This window comes from Scyliorhinus canicula, chromosome 13 (assembly GCF_902713615.1).
Source record: "Scyliorhinus canicula chromosome 13, sScyCan1.1, whole genome shotgun sequence".
NCBI lineage: Eukaryota > Metazoa > Chordata > Chondrichthyes > Carcharhiniformes > Scyliorhinidae > Scyliorhinus > Scyliorhinus canicula.
In genome coordinates, this window is record NC_052158.1 from 9,710,556 (window position 1) to 9,733,319 (window position 22,764).

A 22,764-nucleotide genomic window follows, 5' to 3' on the forward strand; every position below is an offset into this window, starting at 1 on the left:
ATTTGTTCATTGAAGAATACTACTAAGAAGATGATTTCTTCATTGGACATAGAAAGAACTATGACAAATCCGAAACAAGCAGAGATGATTTGTTCATTGGAGACTACTGCTCAGACATGGATGAGTTATTCGGAATTGATGATCATTGCATCAGCAACACGGTTGAAATGCTCAACACGACTCTTCTCATGGTAGATGAATCCAATACCATAATCCAATGGCGGATCATCGATACATTGGATGACAGCAATACCCAAGAAGAAGACGATGCCACACAGCGAGCACAGGTTAACTCTACAGCGAGAATACTGCACGACTCCACAGAGAGAGCGATGAAGGACTCCACAAAGAGAGCGATGAAGGACTCCACAGAGTGAGCGATGAAGGACTCCACAGAGAGAGCGATGAAGGACTCCACAGAGAGAGCGATGAATGGATATGTGACAGTGGGTATGTGAGACATGTGACAAAGACATCACAATTCCCATACGGGATGTGCAGGATCTCAGAGAGACTGACAGATCTCCGCTCATCTGCACAGAAGCACTCAACAATCAGAGGACGGCTACTCATGAGTCCAGAGAGACCACGTCAAATGAAACCATGAAGATTTTGACTCCAGAAGAGGAGCACCACGACCCACAACAAAATGAAATTGTGAAGATTTTGACTCCAGAAGAGGAGCACAAAGAAATCAATGATGATTCAAGTGAACCTGAAATGACTCCAAAAGAGGAGCACCACAAAATCAATTTTGATTCAAGTGAACCAGAAATAATGCTAGAAGAGGAGTACGAAGGAAGCAAAGAAGAATCAAATCCACCACAAATGACTGATGTCACCAACATCAATGCGATATCAGATCTTTCTCACAATTCTGAAGAAGAAATGCTCAATGTAACAGATACCACAACGGACACTGACACCAATAACTGTGACAATGACTCAAATCATCCACACGGAACACTCATTGAGCGCAACAAGAACAACAAACACCGCAAGGCGCACAGCAGAAACATAACAATAACAGTAACAACAAAAACAACATGCAGCGCAACAAGAACAACAAAAACAAGAAACATAACAGAAACAACAAGCACAACAAGAAAAACGACAAGAACAGCAACGAGAACAAAAACAGAAACAATAAGCACGACAAAAACAACAAGTACGGCAACAACAAGAACGACAATGAAAACACAGAAATGACAGAAACAACAACAATGAAACAACGACCTGTACAACATGGTACAACTCTGCACATGAAGGACAATGCCACAGCACACTACAAAACAATGACAAGACTATAAATATGCCAAGGCATGACAAAGAATCTCATGAATTCACATCTTCTCCAGAACAAGCAAGCACGCCAGCTTTCAAAGCAGATGACACACTAGATCAATATCGCAAGCACTGGAAAAAAGTCCAGGTCAAACGACAAAGATGATATACAGAATCAATACCGCAAGCACAGAAAAAAGTCCAGGTCAGACCGTCATGTGAGAGTACCTTTAAGAAATGGTATTTAAGAAATGGGTGTTTATTAGTGATGTCAGAGCGTGGGTGGAGCTGGGCTGTCTGTCAGCTTTTTACTTACATTTTAGGCTGTTTGCTGCAGGGTGTGTTTTAGTTTCGTTTTCAGAGCTGGATAGCTGCAGTCACAACCAGAAGGTGTATTAGAGTCTCTCTCTGTAACCTAAAGACTGTAAATAGATCCTGTTGATTTAAAACTAATAATAGTAGTGACTTTAACCTGATGTGCTTCTGGTAAAAGGTGTTTTAAGTCTTATGGATGTTACAAGGAAAGGTTAAAGGATTACTTAGTGTTGTATTCTTTGTGGGTTATACTTGATTTAATGTTTGGTAAGATTTTTTAAAAAGTATTTTTATTAAGGTTTTGCAGAATTTTTCATAATAAAACAGTAGTAGCCACAATAACAAAACAAACTAGAGTGAACATTAACATAGTGCAAAAAGAGAATATACAATAACAATTAAATAGACATTACCCCACGCAACCCAGTCTTCCCACACCACCCCAATGAAACCCCCCCCCCTCCCACGGATTGCTGATGCTGCTGACATTTTAATTGTCCCCGAGAAAGTCTGTCACCTCCGAGAGAACCCAAGCGTAGACCCTCTTAAGGCAAACTTTATTTTCTCGAGGCTGAGAAACCCAGCCATGTCGGTAACCCAAGTCTCTACACCCGGGGGCTTCGAGTCCCTCCACATTAATAAAATCCGTCTCCGGGCTACTAGGGAGGCAAAGGCCAGGACGTCGGCCTCTTTCGCCCCCTGAACTCCCGGGTCTTCTGACACTCCCAAAGATCGCTATCTCTGGACTCGGCACCACCCGTGTGTTAAGCACTTTGGACATTGCCCTCGCGAACCCTTGCCAGAACACTCTAAGCTCTGGGCATGCCCAAAACATGTGGACATAGTTTGCAGGGCTGCCCTTGCACCTCATACAACTGTCTTCTACCCCAAAAAACTTGCTCATTCTCGCTGCCGTTATGTGTGCCCGGTGGACCTCCTTAAATTGAATTAGACTGAGCCTGGCACATGATGAGGAGGAATTAACCCTGCCCAGGACTTCTGCCCACAGACCCGCTTCCAACTCCTCACCTAGCTCCTCCTCCCACTTGCCCTTGAGCTCCTCCACTGGGGTTTCTTCCGCCTCCTGGCAGATATCCAACACCCTCCCCTCCCCCACCCAGGTGGCGGAGACCACCCTGTCCTGTATCCTCAGTGGTTGCAGCGTCGGAAAGGCCACTACCTGTTTTTTCAGGAAGGCTCGTACTTGCAGATATTTAAAGGCGTTTCCTGGCAGCTGATTAAATTTGTCCTCTAGCGCCTTCAAACTGGGAACGCTTCCGTCTATGACCAGATCACCCATCCTTCTGATGCCTGCCCTCGGCCAGCTCTGGAACCCACCATCCATCCTACCCGGGACAAACCTGTGGTTGTTGCATATCGGGGTCCAGACCGACGCTCCCTCCACCCTCTTATACCTCCTCCACTGTCCCCAGATCCGCAGTGTCGCCACCACCGGACTTGTGGAGTAACGGGTCGGTGAGAACGGCAAAGGAGCTGTTATCAAAGTTCCCAGATTAGTACCTTTACATGACGCTGCCTCCAGCGTCCACTTCCCCCAATCGCCCACTTCCTAATCATAGCAATAATGGCCGCCTAGTAGTAGTTGTGAAAGTTCGGCAGCGCCAGCCCACTCCCCGGCCCCCGACTGCACTCCAACAGCGATCTCCCTACTCGCGGGGTCTTATTCACCCACACAAAGCCCGTAATGATCCTACTCACCCGCTTAAAAAAGGCCTTTGGGATGAAGATGGGGAGGCACTGAAAGACAAACAAAAATCTGGGAGGACAGTCATTTTCACGCACTGCACCCTCCCTGCCAGTGATAGCGGGAGCATGTCCCACCTTTTAAAGTCTCCCTCCATTTGCTCCACCAACCAGGTCAGGTTGAGCCTGTGCAGGGCATCCCATTTCCTGGCCACCTGTATACCCAGGTAACGAAAACTATTCTCTACCATCCTGAGCGACAGCCCTTTCAGTCTCTCCTCCTGCCCCTTGGCCTGGATCACAAACAACTCGCTCTTTCCCATGTTCAGTTTGTAACCTGAAAATCTACCAAAATCCCTCAGGATCCGCAGAACCTCCCCCAGCCCCTCCACAGGGTCCGAAATGTACAGGAGCAAATCATCCACGTATAGCGAGACCCGATGTTCCACCCCTTCTGAACCAGTCCCCGTCAGTTCCTCGAGGCTCTCAGCACCATAGCTAGTGGTTCTATAGCTAGGGCAAATAGTAATGGGGAGAGGGGACACCCCTGCCTCGCTCCCCGGTGAAGCTCGATGAACCCTGACCTCAGCCGGTTTGTACATACACTTGCTACAGGCGCCTGGTACAGCAATGTAACCCAGCCAATAAAGCCCTCACCAAACCCGAACCTCCCCAGTGTTTCCCAGAGGTACTCACACTCCACCTGGTCAAAGGCTTTCTCTGCGTCCATCGCTGTTACCATCTCCGCCTCCCCTCCCTCTCAGGCATCATAGTAATATTTAAAAGTCTCCGGACATTGGTATCGAGTTGTCTGCCTTTAACAAACCCAGTCTGGTCTTCCTCTATCACCCCTGGGACACAATCCTCAATTCTTGTGGCCAGAATCTTAGCTAGCAATTTGGCATCCATGTTTAAAAGCAAAATTGGCCTACATGACCCGCAATGTTCCGGGTCCTTCCCTCGGTTAAGAATGAATGAGATCAGAGCCTGTGACATTGTTGGGCGGAGGGTTCCTTTCTCTCTAGCTTCATTGAAGGTCCTCATCAGGAGTGGGCTCAATATTTCTGAAAGTTTCTTGTAAAATTCTACCTGGTAACCGTCCGGCCCCGGGGCTTTACCCGATTGTATGCCCTCTATACACTTGACAATCTCCTCCAATTCAATCGGGGCCCCCAGCCCCTCCATCAGGTCTTTTTCCACCTTTGTAAACCTCAACTGGTCCAAAAATTGCCTCATCCCTTCCGCTCCCATCGGGGACTCCGACTCGTATAGTTTACTATAGAATTCCTTAAAGACTCCGTTCACCCCCCCCCCCCCCCCCCCCCCCCCCCCTCCCGGATCCAAGTCCAATGAAGAGTGGTGAAGTGGTAGTAGGAGTAATAGAGAAACTATCCTTTCCAGGAATACAGTTTATCTTGGGTAATGATCTAGCTGGATCGCAGCTGGGAGTGATGCCTACTGTGGATGATAAGCCAGTGGAAAATCAGACAACTGAAGTGTTGAAGGACGATAATCCTGGAATTTTTCCGGATTGTGTAGTAACCCGGTCGCAAAGTCACAGGTTAAGACAAGAGGAGAAATCAAAGAGTGAAGGTGACGCTGAATTGCAATTATCAGAAACTTTTTTTGATAAGGCGGTTGAAAAAAAATGAGAACAGGTGGAGGATGAGGCGGATATTTGTAGTTCAGGAAAATTTGCGGAGTTACAACAAAAAGATAGAGAAATAAAACGGATGTATGAGAAAGCAGAGACGGAAGTGGAATCTGAGTGTATACCAGAGTATTATTACCGTAAGAGTGATGTCTTGATGAGAAAATTGAGGTCTTTACATATGCAGGCGGATGAAAAGTGGGCAGAGGTTCATCAAGTGGTATTGCCGGTAATGTATAGAAAGGAGGTGTTGCGAGTTGCACATAAGGTACCAGTGGGTCATTTGGGAATAAGGAAAACTCGAGCTAAAATCCGAAAACATTTTTATTGGCCTGGACTACATAAAGATGCAGTTAAATTTTGTCAATCATGTCACACATGTCAAGTGATAGGGAAACCTCAAGCAGTGATAAAACCAGCGCCCTAATACCCATTCCAGCATTTGAGGAACCTTTTGCAAGGGTCCTAATTGATTGCGTCGGACCACTTCCTAAAACGAAAAGTGGGAATCAATATCTTTTGACTATAATGGATGTGCCTACAAGGTTCCAGAGGTCATTCCAGTACGTAATATTAAAAAGATTGTGGAGGAGTTACTTAAATTCTTTACTAGATATGGACTACCCACAGAAATACAATCAGATCAAGGATCAAATTTTACCTCAAGGTTATTCAAAGAAGTTATGGATAGCTTAGGAATAAAACAATTTAAATCAACTGCATGCCATTCAGAATCGCAGGGAGCGTTAGAAAGTGGCATCAGACATTAAAGACAACGTTGAGGACTTATTGTCAAGATTATCCAGAGGATTGGGACAAAGGAATTCCATTCATACTGTTTGCAATTAGGGATGCACCTAATGAGTCAACCAAATTTAGTCCTTTTGAACTAATTTTTGGTCATGAGGTAAGAGGACCACTTAAATTGACTGAGGAAAAATTGGTGAGTGAGAAATCAGAAATTACATTATTGGATTACGTGTAAAATTTTAGGGAACAATTAAATAGAGCAGATAAATTGGCTAGACAACATTTAAAAGTTGCACAAAATGTGATGAAACGGGTAGCGGACAAGAAAGCAAAAGTTCATAGTTTTGCCAGTGGGGATAAAGTTTTAGTGTTGTTACCAGTGGTAGGTGAGCCTTTAAAAGCTAGGTTTTGTGGACCGCATCAGATTGAAAGGAAATTAAGTGAGGTAAATTATGTGGTAAAAACACCATATCGAAGGAAGACTCACCGAGCGTGTCATGTGAATACGCTGAAAAGTTACTTTGAAAGGGGAGAGAAAAAAGAGGAGGTTTTAATGATTCTACCTCAAAGTGACGAGCCAAATCTTGATGATTGCGAATTTGACATACCTCAAATTAAATTGGAAAACGAGGATGTTCTTAAAAATTGGGATAAATTGTTCAGTTACCTTCCAGAGGAAAAACGAACTGACCTGAGTTATTGATATCACATGGGCAAGTTTGTCGAGATAAATTGGGAAGTACTAAAATGCCTATACATGATGTAGATGTGGGAAACGCGGTTCCAATCAAACAACACCCTTACAGATTTAACCCTTTAAAATTGGCACACGTTAAAAAAGAGATTGAGAGTATGCTGAAGAATGGCATAATTGAAGTGGGTTGCAGCCAATGGAGCTCACCTATAGTGATGGTACCAAAACCAGATGGTACCCAACGATTGTGTGTGGACTATAGAAATGTTAATGCAATTACAAGAATGGACTCTTATCCCATCCCACGTTTGGAGGATTGAATTGAGGTAGTGGGACAATCAGCTTTTATTTCCAAACTGGATTTACTTAAAGGTTACTGGCAGGTACCTTTATCCGAAAGGGCGAAGGAGATTTCAGCTTTTGTGACTCCAGATGGTCTATACCAATTCAAAACCCCAGCCACATTTCAACGGTTAACTAACAAAGTCGTTTCAGGATTACCCTGTGCGGTATACATCGATAATCTGGTAATTTTTAGCCAGACATGGAAAGAACATTTAAAATATCTGATGGAGTTATTAGATGGACTTCAGGAGGCGGGTTTGGTGATAAACCTAGCCAAAAGTGAATTTGGAAAAGCCCATGTCACTTTCTTTGGCCATACAATTGGACAGGGTTGAATGGTCACACGGGATGTGAAACCAACAGTTATTGAGGAGTTTCCGATACTCTCAACACGGCGGGAAATGATGCGATTTCTTGGCATGAGTGGATTTGATCGAACATTGGTGAACAATTTTTGTAGCATGGTTGCTCCACTGATGGACTTGCTGAAGAAACATCAAAAATTTCAGTGGACAGCGGAGTTTCAACATGCATTTGACAGCCTGAAAGCTGTAATAACCAATGTTCCTGTGTTGGAGAATTACAAGGGACTCTGTGATCAGATTGAACAAAAGTATCTGACTTTCAGGAGAAATGCCGAGGCGTAGAGAAATGGATGGATCGTGCAGAGACCTTCTTGTTCAAAGAGACTGTCAATTGAGAAGGATTTCAGTTGGAGGAAGACGAACAAAAAAAGACTATATTATTATACCTGATTGCGTGTGTTGTTTTTTGAAACAAAAAAGTATATTTACTGTGTGCATTTCTTAAGGATAGTGAAAAGGTGAAAAAAGAAACCATCTTGAAGTTGGTGGTTATTTTTTTCTCTTGGGGGGGAGGTGTCATGTGAGAGTACTTTTAAGAAATGGGTTTTAAAGAAATGGGTGTTTATCAGTGATGTCAGAGTGTGGGTGGAGCTGGGCTGTCTGTCAGCTTTTTACTTTTGCTTTAGGCTGTTTGCTGCAGGGTGTGTTTTAGTTTCGTTTTCAGAGCTGGATAGCTGCAGTCACAGCCAGAAGGTGTATTAGAGTCTCTCTCTGTAACCTAAAGACTAAGACTCGAGAATCAATCTCGGTGATTTAAAACTAATAATAGTAGTGACTTTAACCTGATGTGCTTCTGGTAAAAGGTGTTTTAAGACTTATGGATGTTAAAAGAAAAGCTTAAAGGATTACTTAGTGTTGTATTCTTTGGGGGTTGTATTTGAATTAATGTTTGCTAAGATGTTCACTGTATGTTTTAAAAAGGTTAACTTGAGTTCATTAACATTGTTTTGCTTTAAAAAATACCTTTCCATTTCTGCTGTACCACACTTGTAGAGTGGGCCGTGTGCTCCCCATACCACAATCTATTAAAAGTTGTGGGTCAGGTAACCTTCATGATACACTTTGGGGTTCTCTAAACCCTGGCCCATAACAAGATAATGGTGTAATATAGAATCACTACCACAAATATAGAGAAAAAAAGAAAGTCTAAATTAGACAACAAAGTGATTCGACCATTCAAACTCCTCATGATGACTTGATAGTCACTTAAACACAAGAACACTGCCGATGGTCACAAAGTAATAACAACATCAACATCACCACTTCAAGGGCTGGTTTAGCTCACTCAGCTAAATCGCTGGCTTTTAAAGCAGGCCAGCAGCACGGTTCGATTCCCGTACCAGCCTCCCCGGACAGGCGCCGGAATGTGGCGACTAGGGGCTTTTCACAGTAACTTCATTGAAGCCTACTCGTGACAATAAGCGATTTTCATTTCATTTTTCATTTTTTTCCAACAACAGAAGACAAAAGCAACTCAAACGAACAAATTCATAAAGTTTGGGCTCACAAATGTTTTTATTAAGATAAGACTCAAATATTAATTGGCTTTGTATAATCATCAAGATCACCACAACTTGTACATAACATCAGTTATCTACCTATTTCATGCAAGTGAAAAAACCTTGAGACTAAATGTATTCGCATTTGATGGACTAACTCATTGATTTTATGTAATGCATTTGCAAACTGCATCCGTTATGTTTGTTCAATTTTCTTTACAACATACAGAAAATATGAAACACAAAAAAAAGAGGGATGTAGTGATCTCTACATGTGAGGTTAATGTGTAATCAGTAGCACCACATGATCACTAGAGGGCCTGACCAACAGGGGTTTAAAAGGCACCACATTGGGTCGCTGGCTCTCTCGGGGGTGACCAGGGCAATAGCAGACTAGTTCAAATGGCTAGTGGAGTTACATATAGTTACTGTAGTTAGATCTTTTTAACCTTATCACTAATATCAAAGTTAAAGTAAAGAACATCATGCAATTATTGTTATAGTTACTTAGTAAACCTTTTGTTACTACTGGACGAGTTTGAGTCTTCTTCATCAAGATTCAGAAGACCTCATCATTAACCAAGGATTGAGTAGCACATGTTACCTACCACACAGGTAACAAAACAGATCCCTCTTAGACCAGAGATTAGGCAATTCTATGGGCTGTTCCTCTGAGTGGGGTATCACCATTCAATGGGACATCAAGATTGAATAGTCTCCAGGTATATCAAAAGTCTCCAGTTTGTGTAACATAGAAAATAGAAGCAGGAGGAGGCCGTTCGGCCCTTCGAGCCTGCTCCGCCATTCATTATGATCATGGCTGACCTTCCAACACAATTGCCTAAACCCGTTACCCCCCCCCCCCGCCATATCCTTTGATCCCCTTCGCCCGAAGTGTTATATCTAACGGCTTCTTGAAAACATACAATGTTTTTGCCTCAACTACTTCCTGTAGTAACGAATTCCACAGACTCACTGCTATCTGGGTAAAGAAATGCCTCCTCATCTCTGTCCGAAATTTTCCAACCCATATCCTCAGACTGTGACCCCTGGTTCTGGACACAGTCACCATCAGGGACATCCTTCCTGCATCTCCAGTCATGTTAGCATTTTATAGGTGTCTATGAGATCCCCCCCCCCCCCCCCCCACCCCCCTCACTCTTCTGAAGTCCAGTGAATACAATCCTAACCTAGTCAATCTCTCCTCATACATCAGTCCCACCGTCCCTGGAGTCAGTCTGGTCAACCTCTGCACTCCCTCTGAAGCAAAAACATTCTTCCTCAGAGAGTGACCAAAACTGCACACAATATTCCCGTGTGGTCTCACTTCAGTTATGTAATTTGAGAAAGTGAAGGTTGTTCTGCTTCATGCATTGGCGATTGTAGGAATATTCAAAAGCGCCGTTCAACAAAACAAAAGAGGAACAATTCTGATAGAAAGTAAAACAGCTTAATAGTTAATAGTCGCAGTTAACTCTGAGCACAGGAAGACAGCACATAAATTAGTGAATGTGATAAACAGGTTAAGGGTTGCTGCTCCATGTATTCTTGTTACCAGTGCGCTTGATAACATTACAGGGTTATATTTTTATCTCTTTTTTACAATACAAAATATGGCGGCATCTCGAGCCCCATTATTTATCTGTCTCTAGATGCATTTGTACTTGTTACAAAGTTCTCTTCCCAATCCAAAATATCAAGGTTTGCCTCACTAATCGGACTTGAAATGCATTTGTATAAAAAATTTCAACAGATACACCAGGGGTGGGATTCTCCGACCCCCCCCCCGGCGGATCGGAGAATCAACGGGTGTTGGCGTGAATCCTGCTCTCACCGGCCTCCGAATTCTCTCACCCCCCTCAAAAGTTGCCAAGGTGTGAATCTCGCCGCCCGCCTCGGAGAATGGCGGGGACCGGCGCGACTCACATTGGTCCCGGGGCCGCACGAATTCTCCGGCCCGCGATGGGCCGAGTTTCCGCCTGTTTTTGCCGGGTCCCGCCGGCGTAAATCAAGGCGGGACCCAGCTCCATGGCCAGCCGCTGGGGTCCTCGGGATGGGGGGGGGGGGGTCACGGGGCAATCTGGCCCTGGGGAGTGCCTCCACAGTGGCCTGGCCCGCGGTTGGAGCCCACCAACCCGCAGGTGGGCCTGTGCCATGGGGGCACTCTATTCCTATGCGCCGGCCGTGTAGCCTTCCGTGATGGCTGGCGTGAAGGTGAACCCCTCTGAGCATACGCGGGGATGACATCAGCACACGCTGATGCTCACGCGCATGCACGGACCCGCACTGGCCAACGCAGTCCCTTCGTCCCAGACTGGCGCAGCGCCAAAGGCCTTCCACGCTGGCCAGTGGGGCGCAAACCACTCCGGCGCTGTCCTAGCCCCTGAAGATGAGGAGGATTCCGCACCTTTGGGGCGGCCCGACGCTGGAGCTGCGCCATTTCGGCCCGCCCCGCCAATTCCCAGAGAATCCCACCCCAGGAAACAAAGGCCAGAAGATCCTGGCCAAAGAATCGATGAGGTTTTCCTCAGCTTGTGATGGTAGTGGAGATTTTCCCATCGTGACCTTTTTGCTTCAGTGCGATCCAGAAAGTTCTTGACGAACGCGCTTTTCTTTAGATGTCTCTCATTTCCAAACCACAAAGAAGAATCTGAACCGTTTATCATTCTTTCTTTATCTTAGCGGCTGTCCATATCAGAGCATCAGGAGCAACATGCAGCCTCACTTTCGGTCAATACTTTAGCGGTAAAGCTTCCATTGCAAGATCACTTGGAAAGTACTTTATAACAAGTACAAAACTTTCCAGAGTATCGGTTAACTAGTCACTAACAGGTCAAATTAATGAGTTGGTTGACCAGGCATCAGTTGACTAGTTCCTCACCGGGCAAATAGTTAAGGGTGAGTCATCCCAGCCAGGCCAAAAGAACGGGTAGACTTTGTCCGAGAAGTTGGCGTTGAAAGTGTAGAGATGGAACATGCTATCAGCGTTGTAAAAAGACACTCTTCCCGCTGCCAATTGAAGGAGCACCCCGATTTTCTGAGGATTGTCCGTCACAGCGATGTGGGTGCGCGTTGGGTCGCTTATCCCATATGCCGTGCCGTCCCGTCCAATCGTCCAGAAGCCGGCGTCCGAGGACAGGTTGAGCATTCCCTTCCGCTGGACCGACCCGTTGGCGACGCCCACATCCCAGTAGGTCTTGCCCGCCACCTGCACCTCCCAGTAGTGCGTGCCCTCCGTGAAGCCGCCCACACCCAGCACGTACGGGACGGAGTCGAACCTCTCCGGGTTGTCAGGGACCAGCAACGTCTCTCCACCTTTCACAGTCTGCCCGTCCGGGGACACAGTCAGGTTGGCATTGGCTGTCAAAGCGTCCATCTTCACAGTGGCTAGCAAAGAAGACAAGTGTACAAGCATTAGGAGCTGGAGCGGACTGCACAAACCACCGAGCCTACTCTACAATTCAATACAGGGGAGGTAGTGGTCGAGTGGAATTGCCATTGTGCTCACAATCCCGAGACCCAGGGGAGCGGCCTGGAGACAAGGCTTCAAATCCCACCACAGCTGATGGGGAAATTTGAATTTATTCAAAACCCGGAATTAAAGTCTAATGATGACCATAAAACCATTATCGATTGTCATAAAAACCCATAAGGTTCACCAATGTCCTTCGGGAAGGACATCTGCTGACCTTACCATGTGACTCCAGGTGAGATCCCCTCTCGTTCCTCTGAGCTCCAGACCCACATTCTGCTCAAATCTCCAATCAATTTGGAGATTTGGTCATTGGTGACGTGGTATTTTAGAGATGAACAGCCAACACATGGGAAAAAGGCAGATGGAACACTTTGCCGTTATCAATCGAGGCATAGATTACAAAAGCAGAAAAGTCATATTACATAGAACAGTACAGCACAGAACAGGCCCTTCGGCCCTCGATGTTGTGCCGAGCAATGATCACCCTACTTAAACCCACGTAACCCGTATACCCGTAACCCAACAATCCCCCCATTAACCTTACACTATCATGTTGGAGTAGTTTTTTCAAATTAAATTTAAGAGTACCCAATTCATTTTTTCCAATTCAGGGGCAATTTAGCGTGGCCAATCCACCTACCCTGCCCCTCTTTTGGTCGTGGGGGTCCCACGCAAACACGGGGAGAATTTGTAAACTCCACACAGACAGTGACCCAGAGCCGGGATCGAACCTGGGACCTCAGCGCCATGAGGCAGCAGGGCTAACCCACTGCGCCACCGTGCTCCCTCTTATTCCTCCTCAACCAACCTAACATTGATTACTTTGTCTCATCCCCTGTTTTTGCAGGATCTTTTTCTTTATCCTTTTACGGGACATGGGTGTTTGGCTATGGTCAGCTTTGGACATGGCCAGCATTTGTTGCCCAGCTCAAAGTCTTTTCAGAGGGCAGTTAAGGTTCAACCCCCTTGTGGAGTCACATATCAGCCAGACCAGGTAAGGACGGCAGATTTCTCATCCTAAAAAGAACATTGGTGAAGCCGATGGGTTTTTACGACAATCAGTGATGGTGATCATGAAACTATCAGTGAATGAGCATTCAGTTGCAGATTTCTCAGTCGCTGTGTGGGATTTGAACCCGAGTCCTCCAGAACATTATTCTGGATGACAAATCAAGTGGCAATACCACTACCCCACCATCTCCCAACAGACCGGTTGACCCATTTACCTACATCAAAAGCAATCCTTTGACCAGGGAGTGCTTTGGGACATTGTGAGGGTGTGCAAAATGCTCTGTAAATACAGCAATGTAATGGTTCTGGTACTCCAAAGTTGTGCTGATTAGGTGGATTGGCCATGATCAATGCGTGAGGTTACGGGGGATAGGACACAGAGGTGGGCCTGGACACCCTTTCGGAGGGTCAGTACAGCCGAATGGCTTCCTTCTGCATTGGAGTGATTCTATAGACCCGCAATCCAGAGAAGGCAAGTTCGAATCCCACCAGGGTGGTTTGAGAATTTAAATTCAGACAAAAATAATTATCTGGCGTCAGTAAAAGTGGCTGTCAAGTTGTTGGATTGTTTTGAAAACCCAACGAGCGCTAGTGTTCCCAGTTGGGACGGTTCAGTAAGACATGCAGTCTGCTGCCCGGAGTACCTTACCTGCATAACCCGCTATCCTCTTCCACTCTGCCAAACCAAACATACAAGACAGATGATTAATAACCTTTGATGCTCAAAATGGGGCAACAGCCAAAGTACATCCTAGTTTAATAGTGAGCAAGGACCCGAGGGGGAGTAACCGTGATCTGGAGGGGATACTGTTTGAGATAAGAAGGCTCGTGTCCCAAGGCCCCAAGGTCCATGTTGACCGTGGATATATCTTCCTTACAGGAGCCGGTTCAGCTCAGCTGGCTAGACAGTCAACAGCGCCGGTTCAATTCCTGTACTGGCTGAGGTTATTCATGAAGGCTGTTTGAGGTAAGAAGGCTCGTGTCCCAAGGCCCCAAGGTCCATGTTGACCGTGGATATATCTTCCTTACAGGAGCCGGTTCAGCTCAGCTGGCTAGACAGTCAACAGCGCCGGTTCAATTCCTGTACTGGCTGAGGTTATTCATGAAGGCATCCCCCCCCCCGCTTTCTCAACCTTACCCCTAAAGTGAAATGAAAATGGCTTATTGTCACGAGTAGGCTTCAATGAAGTTACTGTGAAAAGCCCATAGTTGCCACATTCTGGTGCCTGTCCGGGGAGGCTGGTACGGGAATCGAACCGTGCTGCTGGCCTGCTTGGTCTGCTTTAAAAGCCAGCGATTTAGCCCAGTGAACTAAAGCAGTGTGTGTGGTGTGGTGTGGTGAAGTGTGGTGACCCTCAGGTTAAATCACCCCCAGTCAGCTCTCCCCCTCAAAGGGGAAAGCAGCCTATAGTCATCTGGGCCTGTGGCCACTCCTCTTCACTTCAACTTCCTGACAGTCCACACAAGGTAGACAGGTAAGAGTTAGATTAAAAACAGCGTACTGGCCGATGGGATTAGTCATGTGATTCAGGCCAAATCACATATCACATCATGATGTTTCTCTGCTTCATTCACACACACCAAACTCCTATGATTTGCTTACAACACACGTGTGCATGCACAGACATGCATAAAAGCACTCAGGCAGTGTTTGATCTTGGCAACCTCCTATTCGACGTGTCTCTATTATTCTGGACGAACATTTTGAAAAATACACAAACGCCAATAAGTGAACATCGCTTCAATGGGAATTCAGACTGGGGAACATACCTGACTGGACAAGAGGTCTCCATTGTTCTGGAAGGAAACAGAGATGGAAAAGTATGAAAAAAGCAAACTTCCCGTTCACATCACAAACTTTCCTCATGAACAGGATTTTTAAAAAATTAATTAATTAATGGCAGCAGTAACTAATATGTGGTAAAGAAAATCTTGCTGGTGTGACCATTTCTGATCACCATTGTAAAATTGTTATGTCAACATTTCCCATTCAGTTTTTCTATGTCAACAGTCACAGTACAATTCTGGGCACTGGCCAGCCAGTGGCTTGATGGAGTGAGTTTCTGAAGTTGCTCACTGAACATTGATATCTTGATATTTGAGCATTGTTGAAAAAAAAGAGACTATTTTTGTCTTGCACTCATTAGGATAAGTATCTGAAGTAAAAAGAACAATAAATTATATTGCATGGAAAGAAGAGTGCTGATTGGTCGGCATGTATTGCCCATCCCAAATTTCCCTTCAAACTGAGTGGCATTTCAGAGGGCATTTAAGAGTCAACCACATTGCTGTGGGTCTGCAGTCACAGGTAACCCCACCAGGTAAGGATGGCAAACTGCCATCCCTAAAGGGCAATAGCAAATCAGATGGCTTTTTAACGATAACCGGCTCTTGGAAAGAGCACCCTACCCCCTACCCAAGGTCAACACCTCCACCCTATCCCCATAACCCAGAAACCCCACCCAACACTAAGGGCAATTTTGGACACTAAGGACAATTTATCATGGCCAATCCACCTAACCTGCACATTTTTGGACTGTGGGAGGAAACCGGAGCACCCGGAGGAAACCCACACACACACACGGGGAGGATGCGCAGACTCCGCACAGACAGTGACCCAAGCCGGAATCGAACCTGGGACCCTGGAGCTGTGAAGCGATTGTGCTGTCCACAATGCTACCGTGCCGTGAAAGAATAAAGACAAGGAATTCCGTTCGGTTACAGCTATTGAACGTGAGACCAGATTCAGGTCCGTTAATTCTGGGCCATTTCTTGTCCTCAATTGGAGATTCCAGTCCTGACAATGACCTGATCTGACAACCAACTTGTCTCCTGAAGGAGACGAGGATGGAAAGTGCCTGTCTTTTCAGGTTTTCCCTGATAGTTGGACCATCTCATAGCGTGTGGATATATGTAGCCTCTAACGTGTGTGTGTGTGAACTCACACTGTGGACCTGATCATCTCAAAAGCTAATTGACCTGCCTGCTTGAAATTTAAATGCAAGCTGACATTTAAATGTTTCCTGGTGCATTCTCCATGGCAACGCTTCGAGGTGAGGGGGTGGTGTAGTGGTATTGTCAGTGGACTAGTCATGCATCTACCCGGAGTCATGCTCTGGGGATCCTGGTTCAAATCCCACACTGGCAGATGGTGAAATTTGAGTTTAATAAAAGTCTGGAATTAGAAGTCTAGTGATGACCATGAAACCATTGCTGGTGGGCCGAATGGCCTCCTTCTGCACTGTAAATTCTATATGAGGGTTTTTAACCTGGTCATCATAACTGAGACGAGCTTTCGAGTCCAGATTTCTAAATGGAGTTTAAATTCAATTTATTAAATCTAAACGGCTTCAGAGCTGTAACCCTGGGCCTCGGGATTACTAATCCAGTGACACTACAACGATGCAACCGTGTGTTTGCAACAGAACAGACTAGGTTTTTATTGACAGACAACTCACCAAGTTCAGTGTCAAGCTTCTGATATTCTGTAGGTGAGAAATAATCAGAAAGAGTTCAAAGCAAACATCGTAGAACAATTCACTAAATGATTGACCTCACTAGACAAGGGAATATACAGTGTAACCAATCTCAGTAACTACCACTCAGTTACCAATGCTGCTTTCAGTCAGGAAGGGTCCTGCATTTACATATAGCCTTCCAATACTTCCCAAAGTGATTCCCAATGATAGAACTACAATGCCAACACTGACCTGAAACGTTCACTCTGCTTCTCTCCCCACAGATACTGCCCGACCCGCAGGAAGAGGGAGTTGGCATGAGAGATAGCGGAATGAGGAGAGATGGGTAGAGAGGGAGGGAAGAGGGAGATAGGGGAAGGAGAGAAAGAGAGAGGGTAAACAGAGCCAGAGGAGCAGGAGAGAGAGGGAGGTGGGAAAAGAGAGACGGTGGGAAAACAGGAAGAGGGGAAAAGAGTGAAAACAGAGAGAAAGAAATCATAGTGCAGAGTGCAAAAGGTGGGGAACATAGATGGTGAGGGGGAGAAGGTGAGTATGGAAGACGAGAAGGTAGAGGGTAAGGGGGAAAAAAAGAATAAGAATGAGAGTGAGAGAATTGAAAAGAAGGAAGGGGAGCGAAGCAATTGCAGGCTGTTCCCAAATGTCATCATTCTCTAACAGGGTACCCTGGAGCCCCCCCCCCCCCCCAACTCCCCCCGGAGCCCCCCCCAACTCCCCCTGGGGCACCCCCAACTCCCCATGGATCACCCCCAACTCCCCCTGGGGCACCCCCACCTCCCCCCGGGGCACCCCCACCTCCCCCCGGGGCACCCCCACCTCCCCCCGGAGCACCCCCATCTCCCCCTGGAGCCCCCCCCCCACCTCCCCCTGGAGCACCCCCACCTCCGCCCGGAGCCCCCCTCCCACCTGGAGCCCCCCCAACTCCCCCCGGAGCCCCCACACCTCCCCCCGGAGCCCCCCCACCTCCCCCATGGAGCCCCCTCAACTCCCCCCGGAGCCCCCCCAACTCCCCCCAACCTCCCCCTGGAGCACCCCACCTCCCCCCGGAGCCCCCCCCCTCCCCCTGGAGCACCACCCCTCCCCCCAGAGCCCCCCCCCCCACCTCCCCCCGGAGCCCCCCCACCTCCCCCCGGGGCACCCCCGCTCCCCCCGGAGCACCCCCCTCCCCCCGGAGCACCCCCAACTCCCCCCGGAGCACCCCCCTCCCCCTGGAGCAGCCCCCCTCCCCCCGCTACAGTGTTAGACACGGTTACGTACTTGCTGCTGCTGCTTCCTTCTCTTTATCTGTAAGGCAGGAGTCAAGAGATTAGAACCGACTGGAGCAATAAACACAGAGGGACACTGACCCACAGACACTGACCCACAGACACTGACCCACAGACACTGACCCACAGACACTGACCCACAGACAGGGAGACACTGACCCACAGACAGGGAGACACTGACCCACAGACACTGACCCACAGACACTGACCCACAGACAGAGACACTGACCCAGAGACAGGGAGACACTGACCCACAGACAGAGACACTAACCCAGAGACAGAGAGACACTGACCCAGAGACAGAGACACTGACCCAGAGACAGAGAGACACTGACCCACAGACAGAGACACTGACCCAGAGACAGAGAGACACTGACCCAGAGACAGAGACACTGACCCAGAGACAGAGAGACACTGACCCAGAGACAGAGACAGAGAGACACTGACCCAGAGACAGAGACACTGACCCAGAGACAGAGAGACACTGACCCAGAGACAGGGAGACACTGACCCACAGACAGGGAGACACTGACCCAGAGACAGAGAGACACTGACCCAGAGACAGAGAGACACTGACCCACAGACAGGGACCAGACTGAACAGAGACAGGGACCAGACTGAACAGAGACAGAGACCAGACTGAACACAGGGACCAGACTGAACAGAGACAGAGACCAGACTGAACAGAGACAGAGACCAGACTGAACAGAGACAGAGACCAGACTGAACAGAGACAGAGACCAGACTGAACAGAGACAGGGACCAGACTGAACAGAGACAGAGACCAGACTGAACAGAGACAGAGACCAGACTGAACAGAGACAGAGACCAGACTGAACAGAGACAGGGACCAGACTGAACAGAGACAGAGACCAGACTGACAGAGACAGAGACCAGACTGAACAGAGACAGAGACCAGACTGAACAGAGACAGAGACCAGACTGAACAGAGACAGGGACCAGACTGAACAGAGACAGGGACCAGACTGAACAGAGACAGGGACCAGACTGAACAGAGACAGGGACCAGACTGAACAGAGACAGGGACCAGACTGAACAGAGACAGAGACCAGACTGAACAGAGACAGGGACCACTGAACAGAGACAGAGACAATGACCCACAGACAGAGAGACACTGACCCACAGACAGAGAGACACTGACCCACAGACAGAGACACTGACCCAGAGACAGAGAGACACTGACCCACAGACAGAGAGACACTGACCCACAGACAGAGAGACACTGGCCCAGAGACAGAGACACTGACCCAGAGACAGGGAGACACTGACCCAGAGACAGAGAGACACTGACCCAGAGACAGAGACAGAGAGACACTGACCCACAGACAGGGAGACACTGACCCAGAGACAGAGACACTGACCCAGAGACAGAGAGACACTGACCCAGAGACAGAGAGACACTGACCCACAGACAGGGAGACACTGACCCACAGACAGAGACACTGACCCACAGACAGAGACAATGACCCACAGACAGAGAGACACTGACCCACAGACAGAGAGACACTGACCCACAGACAGAGACACTGACCCAGAGACAGAGAGACACTGACCCACAGACAGAGAGACACTGACCCACAGACACAGAGACAGGGACCAGACTGAACAGAGACAGGGACCAGACTGAACAGAGACAGGGACCAGACTGAACAGAGACAGAGACCAGACTGAACAGAGACAGGGACCAGACTGAACAGAGACAGGGACCAGACTGAACAGAGACAGAGACCAGACTGAACACAGGAGACCAGACTGAACAGAGACAGAGGACCGAACTGAACAGAGACAGGGACCAGACTGAACAGAGACAGAGACCAGACTGAACAGAGACAGAGACCAGACTGAACAGAGACAGGGACCAGACTGAACAGAGACAGGGACCAGACTGAACAGAGACAGAGACCAGACTGAACAGAGACAGAGACCAGACTGAACAGAGACAGAGACCAGACTGAACAGAGACAGAGACCAGACTGAACAGAGACAGGGACCAGACTGAACAGAGACAGGGACCAGACTGAACAGAGACAGGAGACCAGACTGAACAGAGACAGAGACCAGACTGAACAGAGGACAGGGACCATACTGACAGAGACAGGGACCAGACTGAACAGAGACAGAGGACCAGACTGAACAGAGACAGGGACCAGACTGAACAGAGACAGGGACCAGACTGAACAGAGACAGAGACCAGACTGAACAGAGACAGGGACCAGACTGAACAGAGACAGAGACCAGACTGAACAGAGACAGGGACCAGACTGAACAGAGACAGGGACCAGACTGAACAGAGACAGGGACCAGACTGAACAGAGACAGAGACCAGACTGAACAGAGACAGAGACCAGACTGAACAGAGACAGGGACCAGACTGAACAGAGACAGAGACCAGACTGAACAGAGACAGAGACCAGACTGAACAGAGACAGGGACCAGACTGAACAGAGACAGGGACCAGACTGAACAGAGACAGGGACCAGACTGAACAGAGACAGAGACCAGACTGAACAGAGACAGGGACCAGACTGAACAGAGACAGGGACCAGACTGAACAGAGACAGAGACCAGACTGAACAGAGACAGGGACCAGACTGAACAGAGACAGGGACCAGACTGAACACAGACAGAGACACTGACCCAGAGACAGAGAGACACTGACCCACAGACAGAGACACTGACCCACAGACAGGGAGACACTGACCCAGAGACAGGGAGACGCTGACCCACAGACAGAGACACTGACCCAGAGACAGAGAGACACTGACCCAGAGACAGGGAGACACTGACCCAGAGACAGAGAGACACTGACCCACAGACAGAGACAGAGAGACACTGACCCACAGACAGAGACACTGACCCAGAGACAGAGAGACACTGACCCAGAGACAGAGAGACACTGACCCAGAGACAGGGAGACACTGACCCAGAGACAGAGAGACACTGACCCAGAGACAGAGAGACACTGACCCACAGACAGGGAGACACTGACCCAGACAGAGAGACACTGACCCACAGACAGAGAGACACTGACCCAGAGACAGAGAGACACTGACCCACAGACAGAGAGACACTGACCCACAGACAGGGAGACACTGACCCAGAGACAGAGACAGAGAGACACTGACCCACAGACAGGGAGACACTGACCCAGAGACAGAGACAGAGAGACACTGACCCACAGACAGAGACACTGACCCACAGAGAGAGAGACACTGACCCACAGACAGAGAGACACTGACCCAGAGACAGAGACACTGACCCAGAGACAGAGACAGAGAGACACTGACCCACAGACAGGGAGACACTGACCCAGAGACAGAGAGACACTGACCCACAGACAGAGACACTGACCCAGACAGAGAGACACTGACCCAGAGACAGAGACACTGACCCAGAGACAGAGACACTGACCCACAGACAGGGAGACACTGACCCACAGACAGGGAGACACTGACCCAGAGACAGGAGACACTGACCCAGACAGAGAGACACTGACCCACAGACAGAGACACTGACCCACAGACAGAGACACTGACCCACAGACAGAGACACTGACCCACAGACAGGGACACTGACCCACAGACAGAGAGACACTGACCCACAGTCAGGGAGACACTGACCCACAGACAGAGAGACACTGACCCAGAGACAGAGAGACACTGACCCAGAGACAGGGAGACACTGACCCAGAGACAGGGAGACACTGACCCAGAGACAGGGAGACACTGACCCAGAGACAGAGACAGGGAGACACTGACCCAGAGACAGAGAGACACTGACCCACAGACAGAGAGACACTGACCCACAGACAGAGAGACACTGACCCAGAGACAGAGAGACACTGACCCAGAGACAGAGACGGACACTGACCCACAGACAGAGACGGACACTGACCCACAGACAGAGAGACGCTGACCCAGAGACAGAGAGACACTGACCCAGAGACAGATAGACGCTGACCCAGAGACAGAGACACTGACCCAGAGACAGAGACACTGACCCACAGACAGGGAGACACTGACCCACAGACAGAGAGACGCTGACCCAGAGACAGAGACAGAGAGACGCTGACCCAGAGAGAGATTCTCTGGGAGGTTTGGGAGCACTGAGTTGCCCCTATTCACATTGACCACAGACTTAAAATTTGGAATTTGATAATATTACTTACCGACCTCGGTCTTGAATATCTCGTGCTCTGAAACAGACCAGGGGAGGCGTTAATTACAAACTGTAATTTCACAATGTTACCCTCATTCCTCTAACCTCTCTGTCTCCTGTCATTTGCTTTTTGCCCTTCCCCAGCTGGACTCTCTGAACAGAGGTCAGGGTCTATAACCTGGCCTCACCCTGTGTGTGTGTGGAGCTGAAACCCTGAGAAGAACCAGGAATTTTGGATAGAACAATGCTAATCCATTCGACTGGCAATCTGTACCAGCTGTACCCACACTGCAAACCCTTGCTTGCATGACGAGACGGGTACCCGAATGGCATTACCTCCACTGGGTGGGTCCAACCTTGGTGTTGAGGCTGGAGGGCCCGCAGGTTCTTCGCTACTATTAACCTCCAGAGCACAGAGGGTGACCCAGAAGCCAATGAACCAAATCTCAAACAGCTCGAATCAAGAGATATTCACTGCCCCCCCCCCCCCCCCCTCCCCCGCCCCCGTGTGACGAAGTCTCCAGGAACGCATCCCCAGCATTGGGACCCACCCCAGCGAGACTCCCATCCCTCAACTCCCCTCTTACCTTCTTTAATGGCCAGCTTCTCCTTTTCTGTCAAAAGGGGAGAAAAGAAAATATGTTAAAAGTGCAGAATCTTCCGGAAGGAGACATCACCGCTAAATCTCCCTCTACACTGTCCCCATCAAACACTCCCAGGACAGGTACAGCACAGGGTTAGATACAGAGTA

At 48.2% G+C, this 22,764-nt stretch overlaps 1 protein-coding gene across 1 annotated transcript in view; it reads right to left on the bottom strand.

Moving 5' to 3' along the window:
* Positions 1 to 10,720: 10,720 nt before the first annotated feature.
* Positions 10,721 to 22,764, bottom strand: part of LOC119976461 (butyrophilin subfamily 2 member A1-like) — a 109,910-nt gene continuing 97,866 nt past the window's right edge. Inside the window, exons 16-22 of the mRNA XM_038816998.1 lie at positions 22,601 to 22,627; positions 22,024 to 22,050; positions 17,827 to 17,853; positions 16,552 to 16,578; positions 14,864 to 14,890; positions 13,743 to 13,769; positions 10,721 to 11,994 (exon numbers count right to left, since the gene is read on the bottom strand). Of these exons, the coding sequence (XP_038672926.1) occupies positions 11,477 to 11,994; positions 13,743 to 13,769; positions 14,864 to 14,890; positions 16,552 to 16,578; positions 17,827 to 17,853; positions 22,024 to 22,050; positions 22,601 to 22,627 (680 nt within the window). The 3' untranslated portion in view covers positions 10,721 to 11,476. The remainder of the gene's footprint in view (positions 11,995 to 13,742; positions 13,770 to 14,863; positions 14,891 to 16,551; positions 16,579 to 17,826; positions 17,854 to 22,023; positions 22,051 to 22,600; positions 22,628 to 22,764) is intronic.